The 19,025-nt window shown below is 55.1% G+C and overlaps 1 protein-coding gene across 1 annotated transcript; it reads right to left on the bottom strand.

The window, feature by feature from the left end:
• Window positions 1-216: 216 nt before the first annotated feature.
• On the bottom strand, window positions 217-17,351 carry RTN4RL2 (reticulon 4 receptor like 2). The gene is made up of 3 exons (XM_003909860.4): window positions 16,929-17,351; window positions 9,750-10,231; window positions 217-1,588 (listed from the first exon to the last, which is right to left on the bottom strand). Exons 1-3 carry the CDS (start codon window positions 16,957-16,959, stop codon window positions 839-841), a joined length of 1,263 nt encoding a protein of 420 aa, XP_003909909.1. The 5' UTR covers window positions 16,960-17,351; the 3' UTR covers window positions 217-838.
• Window positions 17,352-19,025: the final 1,674 nt, after the last annotated feature.

Raw genomic sequence — 19,025 nt, 5'->3', positions numbered from 1 at the left:
CCAGCACCCACTCTTGGCTGCCAGACTACGTCTCACCTGGAATGCAGGGCTTCAGTTCCTCATCATGAGGGAGAGCGCACACCACCTCCAGCCACCAGGAAGCTCTCTGATGGGGTGGGAAGGCTCCCCTTCTCCCACCCTCTTGGCCCGGAAATCCTTACATTCTGAGACCTCATTCCACTTTTGGGGTCCCAAGTCAAGAAATCTTACAGTAGGTAAAATAATAGAATTTTTTAATAAATTTTTTTCCCAAACAACTTCTTTTGATCTTCACCACGCAGGGGCCACAGTGGAGAGGAAAGTTCTCTCCAGGTGCCCTAAAAAGTGTCCAGGGTAGACTTAGGAGAAAAGTATTCCTCCAGTGTCAGGAGGTTGAGGGGACTAGGGTAAGCAGGGGTCAGGATCAGCCTGGCCCTGACTGAGGCATCCCCCAAAGGGTCCTGGGTGGGGCTCCCTGGGGGAGCTTCCAAAGGCTCTGCTGGTGGAAGATGCTCTGCAGACAAAAGCCCCTTGGGGTCCGCTGTGCGCCCTTAGGAGCGCGGGTCAGCGGCTGCCTGGGGAGCCCCACCCTAGCCATGGGATGGGGAAGAATTAATGGCCAGAGTTGGGGAGGGCAGGGCTGAGCCACCACACGCGCCCTCTTGGGGCTGCCATAAGTCAGGACAGCCCAGGAGGCAGGCAAGGAGAGGAGGCCTGGTCCCCGGGGAAGGAGAGGAGCTGGGAGGGGAAAGGGAACCAGCAAGGCCAGGGGCGGGGGCGGGACTGGGGCCGGAGCCGCAGCCCCGGGTGGACGGGAAGCGGGGATCGGACACTGGCCTCTTCAATCTCAGCACCGCAGTCAGAGGTGGTGGGGCACCAGGAGCAAGAGGCAAAGCAGAGGGCTGGGGAGCCCGGCCGAGAGCGCAGGGCCTCGGGAGTCCGGGGACGCCTGGCAGGCAGCGCCGGGGCACGTCTGCTCCCCACGCTGGTCCTCACCCCCGTAGCCACCCCAGTAGTCATCCTCGGTGGGCGCGTCCCCGCCCTGGCGCCCCTGCGAGTCTTCGGCGGGCAGATCTCGGTAGAGGGTGGAGGGGTCGGCGGGGGGCGCCCCGGCGTCTGCCACCCCGTACAGGTGGTTGGATGAGCTGTTGCCGCGGGCGCGGCTGCCCGGCCGCGTGGGTGAGGCGGGAGGACACGCCTGGAAGTCGGCCTCGCGGAGCGCGCGCAGGTCTCGGCCCTGGCGCTCCGGGGGCGTGGCGCAGGTCACGTCGGAGCTGGACACGCGCGCGCGCTGGAACCAGGCCCAGAGCGGCCGCGCGCGGCAGTCGCACGCCCAGGGGTTGGCGTTGAGCCGCAGGAACTCGAGCGAGGGCAGGTCGGCGAGCGCCTCGCCGGGCAGCGAGGCCAGGCTGTTGTTGAACAGGTAGAGGATGGTGAGGCGGCTGAGGCCGCGGAAGGCCGCGCGGTGCACGCCCTGCAGCCGGTTCCCGTGCAGCAGCAGCCGGTCCAGGCTGCCCAGGCCGCGGAACACGTGTTCTGTGAGCAGCCGCAGGCGGTTCCCGTGGAGGAAGAGGTGGCTCAGGTTGGCCAGGTCCGCAAACAGGTCATCCTGGGTGGGGTGGGGTGGGACACGGAAGAATAGAGTGGGCCTAAGGCAGGGTGCGGACCCTGCTGGGGCCTGGGCCGAGGGAGGGAAGGGGGTGCACCGTGGCAGAAGAGAAAGGGTTGACCTTTTGATTCATTGCATCCTGGATTTGAATTCTGCCTCCTCTAACCTATTTGCTGTGGAAAAAGTGGTATTGGTGAGGTCAGTGGTTTTTAAACTTTTCGGGTGTATTAGGATCCCCTGCGGATCTCTGAGTGGGCGGCAGGGTGGGGGGCAGAGTTTCTGATTCAGGAGGTTTGGGGTGCAGCCTGGGAATCCGCATGTCTACAGGCTCCCCAGGGAAGCCAATGCGGCCATGGCAGGACCACAGTTTGAGTTTCAGAACTTATGGTTTGGTGAAGTATGGAGACTGGGGAGCCAGCCTTTCTGATTTCAAATCTTGGATCTATCATTAACTGATGCCACCTTGGGCAAGTCACTCAGGCTATCTGTGACTCAGTTTCCTCATCTGTATAATGTGGAGGTTAAATTAAGCAGCATGTATGAAGGTGCTTAGAACACCTTTCCTTGTGGCGTTCCATGAGTTAGCCATTTTTTTTTTAAATTTTTGTTTTTGTTTTTGTTTGTTAGCCATTATTCTTAAGTTGGCCAAGCCAGTCATCTCTCTGTGCCTGTTTCCTCATCTGTAAAATGGGGATGAGTGTACCTACTTCCTGGGTTTGTTCTGAGGATTCCAGAAGATGGTTCACATAAAGATCATATGAGGGCAGTGCTGGACACGTGCCCAGCACACAGGGATTCAGTCCAGTGATGAAGCCCACAGACTCAGCACTTAGAGCCCTGGTTCAAAATCCAGCTTGCCTTTTCCCTAGCTGTGTTATTTTAGGCAAGTTTTAACCTCATGGAGTCTCAGTTTCCTCAGTATGTGTAACATTCCTTATTATGTATAACTCCCTCAGCAGGCTAAAGGAGGGCTGGATGATAAAATGCTGTTAAGGGTACAGTATCTGGCAGGTGCATAGTCAACCATCAATAAATGGTGGCTACTATGACAATAGAGGCTCAGTTAGAATTGGGTCCTCTCCCTTTTCTTTAAAAGAGGAGCTCCCTGGGGGAACCAAAATCCTGCTACTAGGCTGGGCATTGCGGTGAGGGGCATCAGCTCCACCCCCAGAGGCGGCAGGAGAGGAGAGGAAGGAAGCCGCATTGTATTACTACTCCCCATAGAGGCGCTGTCCCACCTGCCTGGGGCTAGGGAGTCACCTAATCAGGCCACGTTAGTGTGGAAAGGACCTTGGAACTATGGTTCAGAATTAACGGGGGTGGAGGGGGGTGTGGCCCACGGTGGCAGTGGGGACTCCTGGACTCTGCATTATAACCACCTCACCAGGGTTAGTGAGCTGATGATCAGCTGACTTGGGAGCTAATGCCTTGGCACCCATCAGCCCATCTCACTTTTTTAGAGGAGAGCACCGGGGCTCAAAGAGATAAGGGCTTGCCAGCGAGGGGAGCAGGACTTCAGCTCCCTGACCTCACTGCCTTGAGGTCCTCCCTTCTTGTGCAGGGCATCACTGTGGTCAGCAGGTTCCAGGAGGTCCGGGTCTCAGAACAGGAGCATCCATTCTGCTCAGGCCAGCTCACCCCGGGGGGCCTGTTCCCTGACTGTGGCTCTCCCTCCCTCACTGCCTGGGGAGACACTCCCCTCCCCGTGCCTGCCACCCAGGAGCCTGGTCGGAGGCCTCAGGTTGGGGGAGGGCGTTGACTCCCAGCCCACACCCACAGCCTCCACCTTCCTGTGCTCCTGCCTGTTCTCGCCCCCTCCCATCTGGCTTCCGCCCTCTTCGCTACAGGAACTGAGCCTGCCAAGAGCCCTCCTCTTGGCCACATTGAGATCCGTCCCCCTCAACCTTCTCGGCTGCCTCTGACACCAGCGTTCTCCGCCCCCTGCTGCCACCACCCCAAATCCTGGCTCAGGCCTCCAGCTGGCTCCTTGCACCTCCCTGGCCTCAGACTGGCTCACCATGGCCTGGTGCTCTTTTTCTCTTCCAGGCCCATCCAGGGGGTAGGCTTGGAATCCCTGCCACTCAAACACCTAAATAGGGTTCCTCTTTTTATGGAGTGTCAGCAAGAGTAGGACACACCCAGAGATGTATGGTCAGAGGATCGATAAGGGGCCAGGGGTGGGGGGAGAGGGAGCAGGAGTAATTCACATTTTGGGGACCTCAGGAGGTCAGGAAGAGTAGACCAAAGGTTCAGAGATCCTAGGGAATTCAGGTACCTTTGACCCACAGCCCCAGGTTTTGGCACACAGAATTTCTTCATTCCAACCTCCTCTCCTCTCCTTTTGTTTCTCTGCAAAAAGTCCTGCCCCTTCCTTCTCTGAGCCTCCACTTTGGGGTCCATTGCCCCCTCCCGCTATCCAAGCTGTTGCCAAATCCCGTTGCCACTTCCTTGACTGTAGCTCTCAAATCCGGTCCTTCCTCTCTCCCCTGTTAAAACCATTCTCTGTGCATTAATAAGCTCTTGACTTTCACAGCCCTAGCTCTTCCTCCGCCCCTCCCTATCTCCCCTCCCTCTGGGCTGAGAGCCTCTGCTAAAGTCATCCTTTTCCATTTCGAAAACCACATTTCCCTCGCCTCCCCACCGGCCGGTTCACAGCTCTCTGCATCCATTTGGAATCTTAACGCGGCATCCCTGCCCGCTTCCCTGACAGCATCCTGTTCTTAACCTTGCCTCCCTCCAAACTCCCAGCTCTTGGCTCTGACACTAATCAAATCAGCTGCTGGGCTGTGTGACCTTGGACAGCTCCAAGCACCTCTCTGTGCCTTGGTCTTTTCATCTGTGAAACAAGGGCCTTGGGATAGGTGATCTTTAAGATCCCATCCGCATCTGGTTTTTATGAATTGGTGAGTTCTGGGATGTGCCTCATTCATTCAACAGAGCTGTACCGAGTGTCTACTCTGTGCCAGGCACCCCCGCTCACAGAGCTCATCAGTCTAGGATGGGTATCATCGTCATCATCGGCGTCAGCAATGTCAAGCAGGTAACTTACTGAGCTCTTACCGTGTGCCAAGCTCTGTGTTACACAGATCCTATATAGTAACTTAATCGTCACAACCCTATGAGGTGGATACTATTATTATCTCCATTTCAGAGATTAGGAGAGGGAGCCTCAGAGAAGTGAAGTGACTCGCCTAGGGTCCAACAGCTAATATGCAGTAACGTGGCTCCCAACTCCAGAGACGACTGAACAACTGCACTGTGGAGTCAGACAGACCTGGGCCAATTCTAGGTCACGTTCCTTACTAGCTGGGTGACCTCGGATTGTGCTTTTATTTCGCTGGGCTTCAGTTGGTGTCCTCCCTGGTAAATGTTAATGGATAGCTACCATTCATTGGATACTCACTTCGTATGAGACACTGGGCTGAGCTCAGTAGTGTCTCCTTTAATCCTCACAACCCCTGCTCCCCAAGGTACAGGTTATCCCCATTTCACAGATGGGTCAATCGAGGCACAGAGTGGTTAAATAACTTGCATAAAACCATAGGGCAAATTGGAGGTGTGGCTGGGATTTAAACTGAGATCTGATCTGCTTGAGCGTAAAGACTGTTTTTAAACCATTCAGGCCAGCCGTGTACAGTGGCTCATGCCTGTAATCCCAGCAGTTTGGGAGGCCGAGGCGGGTGGATTGCTTGAGTTCAGGAGTTCAAGACCATCCTGGGCAACATGGTGAAACCCCATCTCTATAAAATTACAAAAATTAGCTGGACATGGATGCACATATCTGTAGTCCCAGCTACTGGTGAGGCTAAGATGAGGGAATTGTTTGACCCCAGGAGGTGAGGCTGCAATGAGCCAAGATTGCGCCACTGTGCTCCAACTGGGTGACATAGTGAGACTCTATCTCAAAAACAAAAACAAAACAAAATAAACAAACAAAAACCATGCAGGCCATTGTAATGATTGAAAGAGAAAACAAATCTTGGCCAGGCACAGTGGCTCACACCTGTAATCCAGCACTTTGGGAGGCCTAGGCAGGCGGATCACCTGAGGTCAGGACTTCGAGACCAGTCCGGCCAACATGGTGAAACCCCGTGTCTATTAAAAATACAAAAAATAGCCAGGCATGGTGGCACATGCCTGTAATCCCAGCTACTTGGGAGGCGGAGGCAGGAGAATCACTTGAACCTGGGAGGCAGAGGTTGCAGTGAGCCGAGATTGTGCCACTGCACTCCAGCCTGAGCAAGAGAGCAAGACTTCATCTCAAAATAATGATAATAATAATAATAAAATAGAAAACAAGTATCTTTATCATCTGTCTATACTTGAGTAGGGAATATGCTCTGGGAGAACAGGGCCACTCTTTCTGTTCTCCCCTGAATCCCTAGCACCTGGAACATTGCCTGGCATGTGGTAGGTACTCAGTAAATATCTGTTGATGAATGAACTCACCTGGCACAGTGCCTGACATACAGCAGACAGTCCCTGAGAACCTCTACCCAACCCGATCTCCGTGTCTACCTTCCGCAATCTGAAAAGCTGTGGTCCTCTGATGGAGCTTCCTCCAAAGCTCCCCTTTAGGGCAGGCCTGGCTGCATCTTGGGTTACACCTGTACCCTGCAGATCTCACCCCAACCCACATATTTCCTCACCTTCCTGTGGCATCTCCCAGCCCAGCTCCACCAGGCAGTTCACAGGCAGAGGCTGTTTTTTCCATCTCCTCTATAAAAGGCCAGGTGTGAAGTTGCTTCCTTCCCATGATGCCTGGTACCATTCATGCCAGGGGCGTGGAGAACAAACACTTCCTATTTCAGAAGACCTCAGTGTCCACCTGAGGTCCCCTCTGCCCAAGCCTTTGCTGACCTCAGGTCCTGATTGCTGTTCTTGGCCCGAGGGTCAATGGAGGATGGGATCATCATCATAACATTTTTTCAGCACTGAACTATGTTTTTGTTGTTATTTTTTTTTCTTTCTTTTTGAGATGGAGTCTTGCTCTGTCACCTAGGCTAGAGTACAGTAGCATGATCTCAGCTCACTGGAACCTCTGCCTCCCAGGTTCAAGTGATTCTTCTGCCTTAGCCTCCCTAGTGGCTGGGATTACAGCTGCCTGCCACCATGCCTGGCTAATTTTTGTATTTTTAGTAGAGATGGGGTTTCACCATGTTGGCCAGGCTGGTCTCGAACTCCTGACCTCAAGTGATTCACCCACCTTGGCCTCCCAAAGTGCTGGGATTACAGGCATGAGCCACCATACCAGGCCTGAACTATGGGCTTTCTATACACTAACTCGTTTCCTATTTACAGCCATTCTTGGTGGAAGGTATTATTTTCATTATTCCCAGTTTGTAGATAAAGTAAGTGAGGTTCAGAGAGGGTTAGCAACCTGCCTAAAGTTAAATAAGTCAGAAAATAACAGACCAGGGATTCAAGCTCAGGACCTCTGACTCCAAATTCCTCCTAAACAACTAATATATATTGATAAGGAGATTTTGAAAGCATTAAATGCATGATCAATTTGTAGTAGTATTTGATTTCAGTAGTAGTAGTAGTAGTAGTAGTAGTAGTAGTAATTAGTATTATAGTGCCCATATCTTGAGAGTATGGCCTTGTGCTAAATGCCTTACATTTTAATCCTTACAAAACTTCTTAAATAAGGATTATTACTGGCTGGGCGCGGTGGCTCACACCTGTAATCCCAGCACTTTGGGAGGCCGAGGCGAGTGGATCACCTGAGGTCAGGAGTTGGAGACCAGCCTGGCCAACATGGTGAAACCCGTCTCTACTAAAAATACAAAAATTAGCTAGGTGTAGTGACACACGCCTGTAATCTTAGTTACTCAGGAGGCTGAGGCAGGAACATCACTTGAACCTGGGAGGCAGACGTTGCAGTGAGCCAAGATCGTACCACTGCACTCCAGTCTGGGGGATAGAGTGGCACTTCGTCTCAAAAAAAAAAAAAAAGATTATTATTTAGTACTATCCTGATTGCCATTTTAGAGATGAGGAAATGGAGATTGGGAGAAGTTAAGTAATTTGTCCAAAGTTGTATAGGAGCCAGGATTTGAACGTAGGTCTTGCTGAGTCCAAAGTGTGTGCTTTCAAACATGAGCCTGCTCATGGTACTCCAGAGTACTGTCCCCTTGTAGGCAGACCACGAGGTTCAAGCACCAGCTCTTCCTGGCTATATGGCCTCAGGAACATTCGTTCCATGTCCCTAGTGCCCCTAACTGTCCCTATCACCAGGCTGTTGTGAGGCTGAATGTGATGGTGAGAAGACACGAGCCTCCAGTCACATCGACAATGGTTGAAAGATTTATGATTAGAGGCGACTATATCTCTATAGAGTCTTCAGGGCCCCCAGCCTCAGCTTCTCCATTGTTAACAAGGAGGCAAAAATAATCTCCCAACTGGGCTATAGAAATGAGATGAGGTGGCTGAGTGCACTTCATAAACTGTGAGGTGCTAGGCAAATTTAGGAAGGGGACAAAAGGGGGGTGTTGTCTGGGACTCACTCATGACCTCAGTATAATCCTTGAAGTTGACCCACATCTTCAGGATGGAGTCCAAGTTGGGCCACTTCACCGAAACCAATGTTAAATAAGGCTCGTTTCTTTTTTTAAAATAGTATTTTAACAAGCATTTATATAGCACTTACCGTATGCCAAGCACTATTCTAAGTGCTTTACAAATTATTCATGCATTTAATGCTTTCAAAATCCCTAGGAGATGGGTGCTCTTGCTACCCCCATTGTACAGATGAGAAAACTGAGGTCTGAGGAGGTTTAAAAAAAAAAAAGCCACACGCTTGTAAATGGCAGAGTGGATACCTGTAAAGAGCTTGGCACAGGGACTGACCCTGTGTACCCACTAAGTGGTGGCGGCTACTGCTATTACTGTCACTATTTAGGCAACAATAGAATAACAGAAGACATATTTCTCCAATATACTGTGCATTTTACTTCTTCCCCTCCTCATGGGAATGGTATCTCTGCGAAGGCAGGGGGTTTGGTCTGTTCTGTTCAGTGCTGTATTCTTAGCACCTAGCTCGTAGTGGGCGCTCAGTATGTTTGTTAGATTGTTATGGCTATTGTTATTATCATTAGCATCATCAGCACTGACCTGATTTTCCAACCAGCAGATTGGTAACTAGTTAGGCACTAGCCCTGGATGAGGCAGAGGCAGCACCTTCCAGGTTCCAGTAGGGAGAGGGCAGAATTTGGATATCCTCACCCCCTTCCAGCCAGAGGCTCTGTAGCCAAGGGAAGATTTTCTCAGGGTGGTTTGGAGGGTGTGTTATTGCTTCCTGGGGAAATGGAGCGGGAGGATTTGCGTGTCAAACAGTCAGCATAACAACAACAATAAACAATAATTAGATCAATAATAATAACAATAAATAACAATTACTGTTATTCCTTCCATTTTCAGAGCATCCATTCTCCAGCTGCATAACAGAGATTTACCCTTTTCTTTCTTCCCCTGCATTGAGCTGACAGGTTTGGACAACGAGAATCTAGAAGGGGTGTGGGCTTCTCCTGTCCCATTACCCAGTGAATTGGAGAGAAGCGCAACTTTCTGTAGGATGCCAGTGGCTGTGGCTCTGCCTTCTCTCTCTACTTCCCTGTGATGTGGGCAGACTTGAGGGTGGGTGAGAAAAACAGCTGCAAAGGCCTTTGGGCAGTGGACCTTGGGGGAAGGCAGAGTACCCTGAAGGCAAACACGTGAGATCAGAGAAAGAGACAGATACACACACGCAGACAGACATGGGGGTGTATGCAGAGTGGGTGTGTGAAGGGAGACAGACAGAAGAGGCAGAAGACAGATGGGGGAGGCAAGTTAGTGAGAGAGGCAGTGATGGATGGAAAGGGATAGACAGACAGATAGGCAGAGGCAGAGAGGTGAAGGTTGTGGAGTTAGAGGGAGAGAGAGAGAGGAGCAGCAAGGGACCTAAACAGGTAGAGAGACAGAAGGGACAAAGTAAAGCCCCTGGAGAATGTGAAAGAGACAGAAACTTAGAAAACAGACGAGACAGAGAGAAATGGAGATGCTGAGGCAGGAAGGGTGGCCTGGGGAGAGAGGAGGGATGCACGCCAGGATGGGGGAGCAGAGGGGCCCACAGAGACAGGAAAGCAGAAAGGGGCTGAGGGTGGGCGCAGGGCAGGCTCACCTGTAGGTGGAGCAGGCTGTTCTCCTGGAGGTAGAGGTACTGCAAGCTGACCAGGCCGCGGAAGATGGTGCCGGGCAGGCTGCTGAGCTGGCAGCGGTACAGATGCAGCGACTGCAGCCGCTCCAGGCCCTGGAAGGTGTCGGGCTCCAGCGAGCGCAGGTGCCGGTTGTCACCGAGGTCCAGCTCCTCCAGGGCTTGCAAGTGGCGGAAAGTGCCCGGGTAGATGGTGGAGAGGTTGTTGGAGAAGAGCCACAGGGTGAGCAGGCTGGGCCCGAAGGTGCCTGGCCGCAGCGTGCGGATTAGGTTGTTCTGCAGGAAGAGTCGCTGAGTGCTGGGTGGCAGGGACAGCGGCACAGAGGAGAAGTTGTTGGCCTGGCAGCTCACAGTGGGTGGGGATGAGTAGCAGGTGCAGAGCATGGGGCAGCTGGGGGCCGCTGGGGGCAGGGCCAGGAGCATCAGCAGGAGGCAGGCCGAGGCGGGAGCTGTGGGGAGGGGAAGCAAAACTTACAAGGTGGGCTTCCAGGGCAGGAGTGCCAGCCCACCCACTTGGTAAAGGCCTAGATCCGGCTGAATATGGTGGCTCACACCTGTAGTCCCAGCGCCTTGGGAGGCTAAGGCAGGAGGATTGCTTGAGGCCAGGAGTTTGAGACTATCCTGGGCAACATAGGGAGACCTCTGTCTTTACAAAAAAAAAAAAAAAATTAGCCAGGCATGGTGGCATGTGCCTGTAGTCCCAACTACTTAGGAGGCTGAGGCAGGAGGATCACTTGAGCCCAGGAGTTTGAGGCTGTAGTGAGCAATGATCACACCCTTGTACTCCAGCCTGGGTGACACAACAAGACCCTGTTTCGGGGGAAATAATTTAAAAATAAAAATAAAGGCCTAGAGCCCTGGCGCTCCCATGTCTGGGGGCTCAGGGGACAACGTTGCAGCCTCAAGTGGCCTGGCCATTTCCACTTTCTGAGGCTTCTGGTATATTAAGAAATAATGCCGAAAGGCCATTGTAGAAAGCACTGTGAATTGTTTGAAGAATGATCATCTTTTCATTCCTGTGTTCACTATTGCATGTTTGACCTTGTCTAGAGATTAATGTCAAAAGACTAACGTCAGGGTTTCTCTGCCTCAGTATTGACAGTTGGGCCGGATAGTTCCTTGTTGTGGAGGCAGCCCTATATAAGGCACTTAGCAGCATCTCTGTCTTCTACCCACTAGATGCCAGCAGCACCCTGCCTCCAGTTGTGACAACCAAAATGTCTCCAGACATTGCCAAATGTCCCCTGCGGGGCAAAGTCACTCTACTGGAGAATGACTGGAAGTAACTTGGGACCCTTTGGAGATCTGAGGCCCGTGTGAAATGGACTCACCCTGGGGTCTGGGCTTGCCAGCCCACTGGTGCCTAGTGCCCTACTTTCCTGTACTTTTCACCCTTGCAGAGTCAGAGCCTCTCTGTGCTGGGAGGGGCCTTAAGGGTCAGGGTCCCTAAGTGAGGCCACCAGCCAGTCCTAGGCACGATGCAGAATTCCTGGGGGGACAGCCTGGGAATCTGCATTTTATACCCCAGGCTCTCCTCATTCGCAGTTACTTAAACACTTTTTTCTTTTTTTCTTTTGGAGACAGGGTCTTGCTCCATCGCCTAAGCTGGAGTGCAGTGGTACGGTTACAGCTTACTGTAATCAACCACTTGAGCTTAAGGGATCCTCCTGCCTCAGCTTCCTGAGTCGCTGGGACCATAGGCCCATGCCACTGCACCCAGCTAATTTTTTAAAAATTTTGGCCGGGCGCGGTGGCTCACGCCTGTAATCCCAGCACTTTGGGAGGCCGAGGCGGGTGGATCACGAGGTCAGGAGATCGAGACCATCCTGGCTAACACGGTGAAACCCCGTCTCTACTAAAAATACAAAAAAAACAAAAACAAAAACAAAAAGCCAGCATGGTGGCAGAGGCCTGTAGTCTCAGCTACTTGGGAGGCTAAGGCAGGAAAATGGTGTGAACCTGGGAGGCGGAGCTTGCAGTGAGCTGAGATTGCACCACTGTACTCTAGCCTGGGCAACAGAGTGAGACTCTATAAAAAAAAAAAAAAAAAAAAAATTTTGTAGGCATGGGGTCTTGCTATGTTGCTCAGGCTGGTCTCAAACTCCTGGCCTCAAACAATCCTCCCACCTTGGCCTCCCAAAGTGTTGGGATTTCAGGCATGAGCTACCGCATCTAGCCAAAAAAAATTTTTTTTTTCCCAAAGTAACTTTTGAAGGTTGAATATGATCCATCCTTCTTACGATACTGATGGAAAAGCAGGCCCAGAGAGCCTGGGGACTAGAAAGTGGAGTGCAGGTGCCTGTACTCATACTTTAATAGGGGTACAGGGACTACCATCATCCCTGGCCTTTACCTTCCTGCCGTCACTATAGCTGATAAAGTTCTAGGCCGGAACTCGCTTGACCTCTCCACTTTCTCATGATTTCCAGGTGACTCCTGGGATTTTCTTCTGGCAGTTTTGCCTGGGGAGAAAGGGAGCCTGCACCCCCAAAGCCAGGCAGTCATTCCCTGGGCACATGGTGACTGAACACCTTCTGCTTCAAGCAACATCCTAGGCTTTTGAAGGCAGAGGGGAAGAAGAGCTGTTTCTGCACCCTGAGATCCTGGGGCTCCTTGGGGTTCAGAGACCCTGGGAGAGACTGAGGGGCTGGTGATTTTGAGTGTGGGATCTCCAAGGCTGCGAACTGCACATGCTTAGTGGTTGTTTTGTATGTGATGTGTCACGCTCCTGAGGTTGCCGTGTGTGTGAATGTGTGTATGTGTCTGTGATTTTGGGTAGTGGTGTGAGCCAGGTGCTCACCAAATGCAGTGCTGCTGAGCCAGGTGTGCACGCATGGGACTGACAGGCCCCGAGTGTGGTGCTGGCATCCCAGCTGCCCTGGTGTTCCTCCTCCAGAGCGGGGAGCACACAGGTGCGGGGTGGAAGATCCACACTCCCAGTGTGCTGCTGCCCGCTTTTGGGCCCCACCGTGAGTGTCCCCGGCCCCTCCCGGCGCTGCGTCGGTGCTGCGTCGGTGCGTGCTGGCTGTCCTCCGCGTGTGTGTGAGCGCCGGGCCCCGTGCGTGTGTAGGCTGGGTGTGATGTAATACTCAGTGACACAGCGGCTGCTGTTCCATTCGTTCACACCACCTCCGCGTTTCTCGGCCCTTCTCACCCCTCCCCCGTGCGGCGTTTCACGATTACTTTCTCCTCCTGAGTTTCTCAGACCCACGTGGGGTGGAGGAGCAGTGTCTCTCACCCCTCATCTGAACCAGGCAGAGGTGGAGTGTGGAAGCACAGTGAGGACCCTGAGTGGGTTTCATGAGGGTTGAGGTTTGGGGCTTAGAACTGGAGATTTCAAAGCCGGAAAGGTCCCCTCGATTCCTCTGGTTCAAGCATCTGTTCTACTGAGGTGATGATTGGAGCTCAGAGAGAGCAAACGACTTACCCAAGGTCACACAGCAAAGTGTTGGCAGGGAAAAGGCTAGAAAAGTCTCTCGATGCCCAGCCAGGGCACTTCCCTTCCTGTCAGAGTCACCCTCTGATCTCCATCTCCCTAAGGACTTGACACCAAAAGAAGCCAAATCCTTCTCTGATCCCTTAATCCTACCCCTTATCCACAAGCTCACCAGAGTGTGAGCCCTGATGGCCGCCAGCCCCTGGAGGATTACAGAGTTCTTCCCCAGCCTCCGCACTGACCGCTGCCCCAGGAGGGACAGAGGGAAGGATGTGCAATCTCAGAGGGCCCCAGAGGCATGGCCCATTCCCCTGGCACCAGGGCTCCTTCCGGCTTGAGGGTAAACTCTGCAGGAGCTGGCAAGGGTGCCTACTCCTCTTTCTTTCCCTAGACTCTCCTGCTCCCCACCTGCCCGCATTAGACTGCTTCTCTTCTCTTTCCCCAGGCTCCTTCCTTCCGTCTTGTTCCCATGTCTCCCTCAGCCAGGGCACCTCCCCCAGCCCATGACAGTGGTCCCTGCAGGCCCTCTGAAGAGCGACCCCGTGCTGGGCGCCCCTCCATAACAGCTGCTGCATAACAGTGACTCTGTTGCCATTTCTGGCCCTTGCCACTGCCGTGCAAAGCAGCTGTAACCCAAGGAGCTCATCCATAATTCACGCTGCGGCTCTCACTGGAGGCAAGGAGGAGGGGAGAGTGGGGGGCTCTGGGCTTCACTGCCCCCAGGCCTGCTGGGGCTGGAGTGAGCACTCCAGGGCAGAGGTGGCGGGACTGGGGGGTTGGAGGACCAGAGAGCTGTGCCTTTCCCTCCCTCTCCCGCCCTCGGTCCCTGCCCTGCCCAGTGTGTGCCCTTTTCTTTCTTGCCATGTCCCTTCCCCACCCCCTGTTCTCACACCTCCTCACCACCACTCCTTCCCTCCAGGCCCAGGCCTCCTCTCTCTCCCGAGGACCACAGCTCTGCTCCTGGCCTTCATTTTGTGAATTCCCGGTGGAGACTGGGGCAAGATGCACAGAGTGTCAGAGCTGGAAAGGGGGATACCTCGGTGGCCACCTAGAGCCGACCTTCATGTCACAGGTAACACCGCTGAGAGCTAGGGAGGGGCAGTGTCACTTTCTGAGCACCCCAGGCCTCCTGACCAGATCTCTACAGCTTGCCCTCATTGTCTTTGTCAGAAGCCTTCATTTCATCCCTCCACTACTTCATGGACAGAGGAAAGCCCTTTGTAGCAGCCTCCTCCACCCTCTCTGCTCACCCCTCCTCTAAAGTCAGCAGGGGATGGCTAGAGCTGCAGGGGAGAGTACAGCAGGGTAGGAGGAAACCAGGAAGCACCTATTTTGTCCCAGGCACTGCATTTGTACATGTTAACTTCTTTATACATTAAACACCACACACATAACCCCCTAGAGGTCAGTATTGTGGCCCCCAATTTGCAGATGAAGGAAGGGAGCCCCAGAAACATGACACAGTGGCCTCAGGTCATGCAGCTAGTACAAGGTGGAACCCAGATTGGAAAAGAGGGGCATCAAGCCCATGTCAGAGAGACTCTCTGACCTTTCTTTAAGAGGTCATCACATCCTCCGCAGAAACCACGCCTGAATGTGTGAGACACTGCCCTTGAGGTAAAGACAGGAGAGAAACTGCACACAGGTGCCTAGGGCTGGGCCAGCCACAATGCTGAGTCTGTGTGACTATTTCAGGGTCAAGGCAAGAAAGGGACTCCAGCTCTCTCTGCACATTTCATCTCCCAGGCTTCCAGTTGCAGTTGCTCTAGAGTAGTAATTACATTTGGGAGTCAAGAAGAGATGACCCCTGTCCAGAAGATATGGCCAGAACTGACCAAGGGAGGGAGCCAGGAGAGGCTAGAACATGGTATTGATCCCAGAAGGCTGAAGTATCCAGAGCCAAAAGTATCCGTTCACTGAGGGACCACTGTCCAGGACTCTGGCTATTAAACCTTGGAGTACCAAGGCTCAGAAACAAAGTTCTCAGCCCACAGGCCACTCTTTGGGCTGGAGGCCCCTGTAGAAGAAGGAACTTGAGAAGGAGAAAACTAGACCCAAGGTAGGGGGCAGGATCCAGGCTACCCACCCACAGGGCAGAGTCTCTGGTGGAGAGTGCCCTGGAAAGGCAGCGGAGGCCTCTTGCTCTGAAAGGAGGGGCACAGGGTCCCAGACGAGAAGCAAGGGCTCCACGCCCAACAGACTGCTTCAGGGAGGGGCCAGGGCCTGCGGGCAGATGCTGAGGGGGCAGGGGCTGAGGAGGTGGGAGCTGAGGAGTGGGATGGAGGTGGTGGTGATACCAGTGACGCAGGGGCCTGGGGAGGCACTGACGCGGGTGACGGAGGTTTAGAGCTGCTGCAAACAGCTTCTCACTCTGCCAGAATGTAACACCCCAAAATAAGCAGCCACCGTGGTGGTGGCGGTGGCTGCAGAATCCGACGTCCGGGCCGGATAAATAAATGGCAGCACAGGAGCCAGCCTGGTTGCCCACCCTCAGAGGCTGCCACTCCCCTTCCAAAGTCTTCACCCTCTGTCCCTCACAGCCACCCCCAAGGCTCTGAGCTCAGAGCACCCCCCATCTGGCCCACCAGCCACTCCCTGAGAGAAGCAGTGTGGCAGGCAGGCGCTTTGGGAATGGAGGGCTTCCCACGTGGAAGTGGTTACCAGAAGCCTCTTTGTCTCATCTCTGGGCAGCACCCCCCAGCCCCCAGTCCCTCTCTCCCAGCCTTTCTCTTCCTCCTCCTTGTCCCTCCTCTCCAGCCCTTCTCCCACCCATGGTTCCCGGTCCCCAACCCTCTTCCCCGGTTCCTGATGCCCCTTCTCTAGCCACCATCCCCATCCTTCTCTGGTTTCTGATCTTTCCATTCTCCTTTTCCATTCCGGTCCCCAGGGTCCCAGTCCTAATTCTCTTTCCTGCTGCCTCCATCCCGGATTCTGGGTCCCCGTCCCTAGTCTTCTTCCCACCCCTCCCCTGATCTGGTCTTTCCTCTCCTTCCCTCTTCCTTGGTCTTCACCTGGGTCCCACTTCCCTCCACGCTTTTCCCGTCTAACCTTTATTCCTTCTCCCCCTCCCCCGCTCCATCTCCCTCCTCCTTTCAGCTTCCCTCACCACTTTCTCCATCTTTGACTTCCCCTTCCTATCACTCTCCCCCTGACCCCTCCCCACCCCACCCCCAATCTCTGGCCCACACCCTTATCTGTCACTCAATCAGTAGAACTATCCTCTTTCTAGCGCCCTCCATCTGTCCTACCAAAGAGGGCCACTTGGATTTCCCTCTGCGCCTCCTACCTCCCCAGACAGCCCCCTACCCACACCTCCTGTCTTCCCAGGTGGCCAGAAAGTGCTGAGGCACCGGGCAGGAGGAGTTGCTGAGTCGGCGCTTCCCCAGCCGGCCCGAGTCCTCGGCGTCCCCCGGAGCAGGTGGAGCCGGGACAGTGGAACCTGAGCTTCCCTCCCCCCTCCGGGCCGGGTCCACCTGCCCCCTGCGTCCCACCTCGGTCACGAGCTCCTCGCACGCGCCCGCAGGCTCCTAGCCAAGTGCCCTCCTGCTGAGAGCAGCCCTGGCGGCGGGGGCGCGGCCCCAGCGCTGAGCTTTTCCCCTTCCCCAGGTTACCCCACATCCCCAACTGCCCCACCCTAGATCCCTGAAAGAAGGGACGCCCTGCTTCTCTCCCCAGGATGCCCTCCGCTCTCCCGCCGCCGGGGTTCTTACCTTGCAGCAGGCGCCTGAGCCCGGGCAGCATCTTGTCTCGACGCTCGGGGGAGGGGGCGGCGGGGGGAGGGCGCTCCCACTCGCTCCCTGAGCCCGCCGGATGCACGGCGGGGACCCCGCGGGGCTCCGGGAGGGCCCGGGAGTCCCCGGGCTGCGTGGCCGGGCCGCTGCGCTCTACCCTGCGCCCCCCGGGCTGCGGGCCTCGGGAGGAGCCATCGGCCCCGACGGGACGGGGCGGGGCGCGACGGGGCGGGGAGGGCTGGGGCTGGCCGTCAACGCCCAGCGCCCGCGCCCCGCTAGCTGCACTGTCCGCTCGAGAGTCCGTCAGTCCGTCGGTCCGTGCGCCCAGGCTGCTAGCCGAGGGAGAGTGGGGACAGCGAGGAAGCTCTTCCCAACCACCCCCACTCCTTCCCGCACTCGCTGGCTCCTCCCTCGCATGCTGACTTGCCGACTTAACCCTTTCTTGACCACTAGGAGGCGGGAGCGGCTTTCTAACCCCCCTCCACCCCACCACCCCTCCCCCCGCTCAAGGGTCCCGAAGGACTGTGTTCGATCGTCCTGGCGGCGCCACGCTTCTAGAGAAATCCCTTCTTGGGGGAATGCGGTAGTTTAGGGGAACCCCGTGGACTTGTCCTGTTCCCCCCTCCCAACTTTCCAGGAGAAGATGAGCTTCTGGGTCACCCCCTCCCCCGCCCCCAGCCGCGTCCCTCGCGCCAGTGCCCGGGCCTCCAGCGTTTCTGTCCCCTGGGACAGCTCCAAGATTCCACTTTTCCTTCCATTCCCAGACCTCAAGCCCAGTGTGCGACTATAAGAATAGCATATGCAAGAGTTTGTGCGTGCAAGATCGAGTGCATATGAGCGTGCACGTGCGCGCAAGGATGCTTGTGCAGGTGTGACTCAGGATGCTTGCACGTTACCCTTTGTACGGGCTTGGGGAAGCGCGGGGCACGTGAGTGTGCACACGGGTGAACGGCTGAGAGTCCGCCAGCGTGCATGTCTAGGCTGGTGGGAAACGTGAGGCTGTGAGAGGTTTTGCGCTTGCGATCTTGGGGATTGGTGGAGAAGAAATATGTGCCCGGTGTGTGTATGCCCCTTAGCGCATTTACGAGCGGGTGCGAGTTGGGCACGTGTGCGAGTGTGTGCGTTTTTTTGTGTATATGTGATGCGTCCGGGAGGGGAGATCTTATCCCCCGCGGGGGTGCAGGAGATGACCCAAAGCTGGGGAGAAGACTGTTGGTTTCGTGCGAACTTTCTCTACCCCCTTTTAAAGAGGGGCGGATTATGGTCTCACTGGAGCCCCTCTGGCCCTTCGTGGCGGTATCAGCCGACCCATCACCTATGCACTTCCCTACAAAGGCTCCCAGGTCTTGACTCGGTCCAGCTCGTCCGCGGAGCCGCCCCGGCGTGGGATACACTCGGGGCCCTCGGGGGAGCCGCTTCGGGTACGGTGGCCAGGCAGCGCCGGCGGGGTTGGGGCTGCTGGAGCCGCGGGTGCGGCCGTGCGGGACCCCTGAGCCCCCTGCGCTGCCGTTCCCGCAAGCACAGAAGCCCCTCGCCCCGCCGCCCGCGCCGCGGCTCCTCCTTTCCTATCCGTGCCAGCGTCCAACGCAGTGCCTGGCATACAGTCGGCGCTTGATAAATGTTGGTCTTATTCTTCCCATTCATTCTCTGCTCCTTCCACGGTTTCTCGTTCTTCTTGCGTTTTCATTCGATTTCTCTGGTTTTCTCCCCCGACTCTTATTCCTATTTCGTGGTCTCCGTCTCTGTTCCCTCCCTCCCTCTCTCTCTCGGGCCTTTCCTCTCTCTACTCGTCAGTTTCCCTGCCCGGTCTTCTTTCTCACTGTCTCTCCGTGTCTTCGTCTCTCTCCTCCTCCCCCTCGGGGCTCCCTGCATCTGTCTCTCGTCTCTGTGTGTCTCGGTGTCTCTGCCTCCTTTTCTCTCTCCCTCTCCCCCAGTTTCATTCGCAAGTTCCCGGCCCGCGGGCACCTCGGCTCTCGGGCGCCCCCTGCTGGTCCCATTTTTGGACCTTCCGGGGCTCCCAGCTCCTCTCTGTGCCCCTAAATTTCCTCTCCCGCCCCTCTCGTTTTCAGATCAGGT

The sequence above is a fragment of the Papio anubis genome, chromosome 12 (genome assembly GCF_008728515.1).
Source record: "Papio anubis isolate 15944 chromosome 12, Panubis1.0, whole genome shotgun sequence".
NCBI lineage: Eukaryota > Metazoa > Chordata > Mammalia > Primates > Cercopithecidae > Papio > Papio anubis.
Note: the sequence above shows the minus strand (reverse complement) of the source record. Positions and strands in the feature narration are given on the sequence as shown.

Coding starts and splice junctions, on each gene's coding strand:
- RTN4RL2 (XM_003909860.4), bottom strand. CDS start 16,959: ATGCTGCCCGGGCTCAGGCGCCTGCTGCAAG. Junction 10,232..16,928: donor GCTCAGGCGCCTGCTGCAAG/GTAAGAACCCCG, acceptor CCCTCCCCACAG/CTCCCGCCTCGGCCTGCCTC. Junction 1,589..9,749: donor ACAGCCTGCTCCACCTACAG/GTGAGCCTGCCC, acceptor CACCCCACCCAG/GATGACCTGTTTGCGGACCT.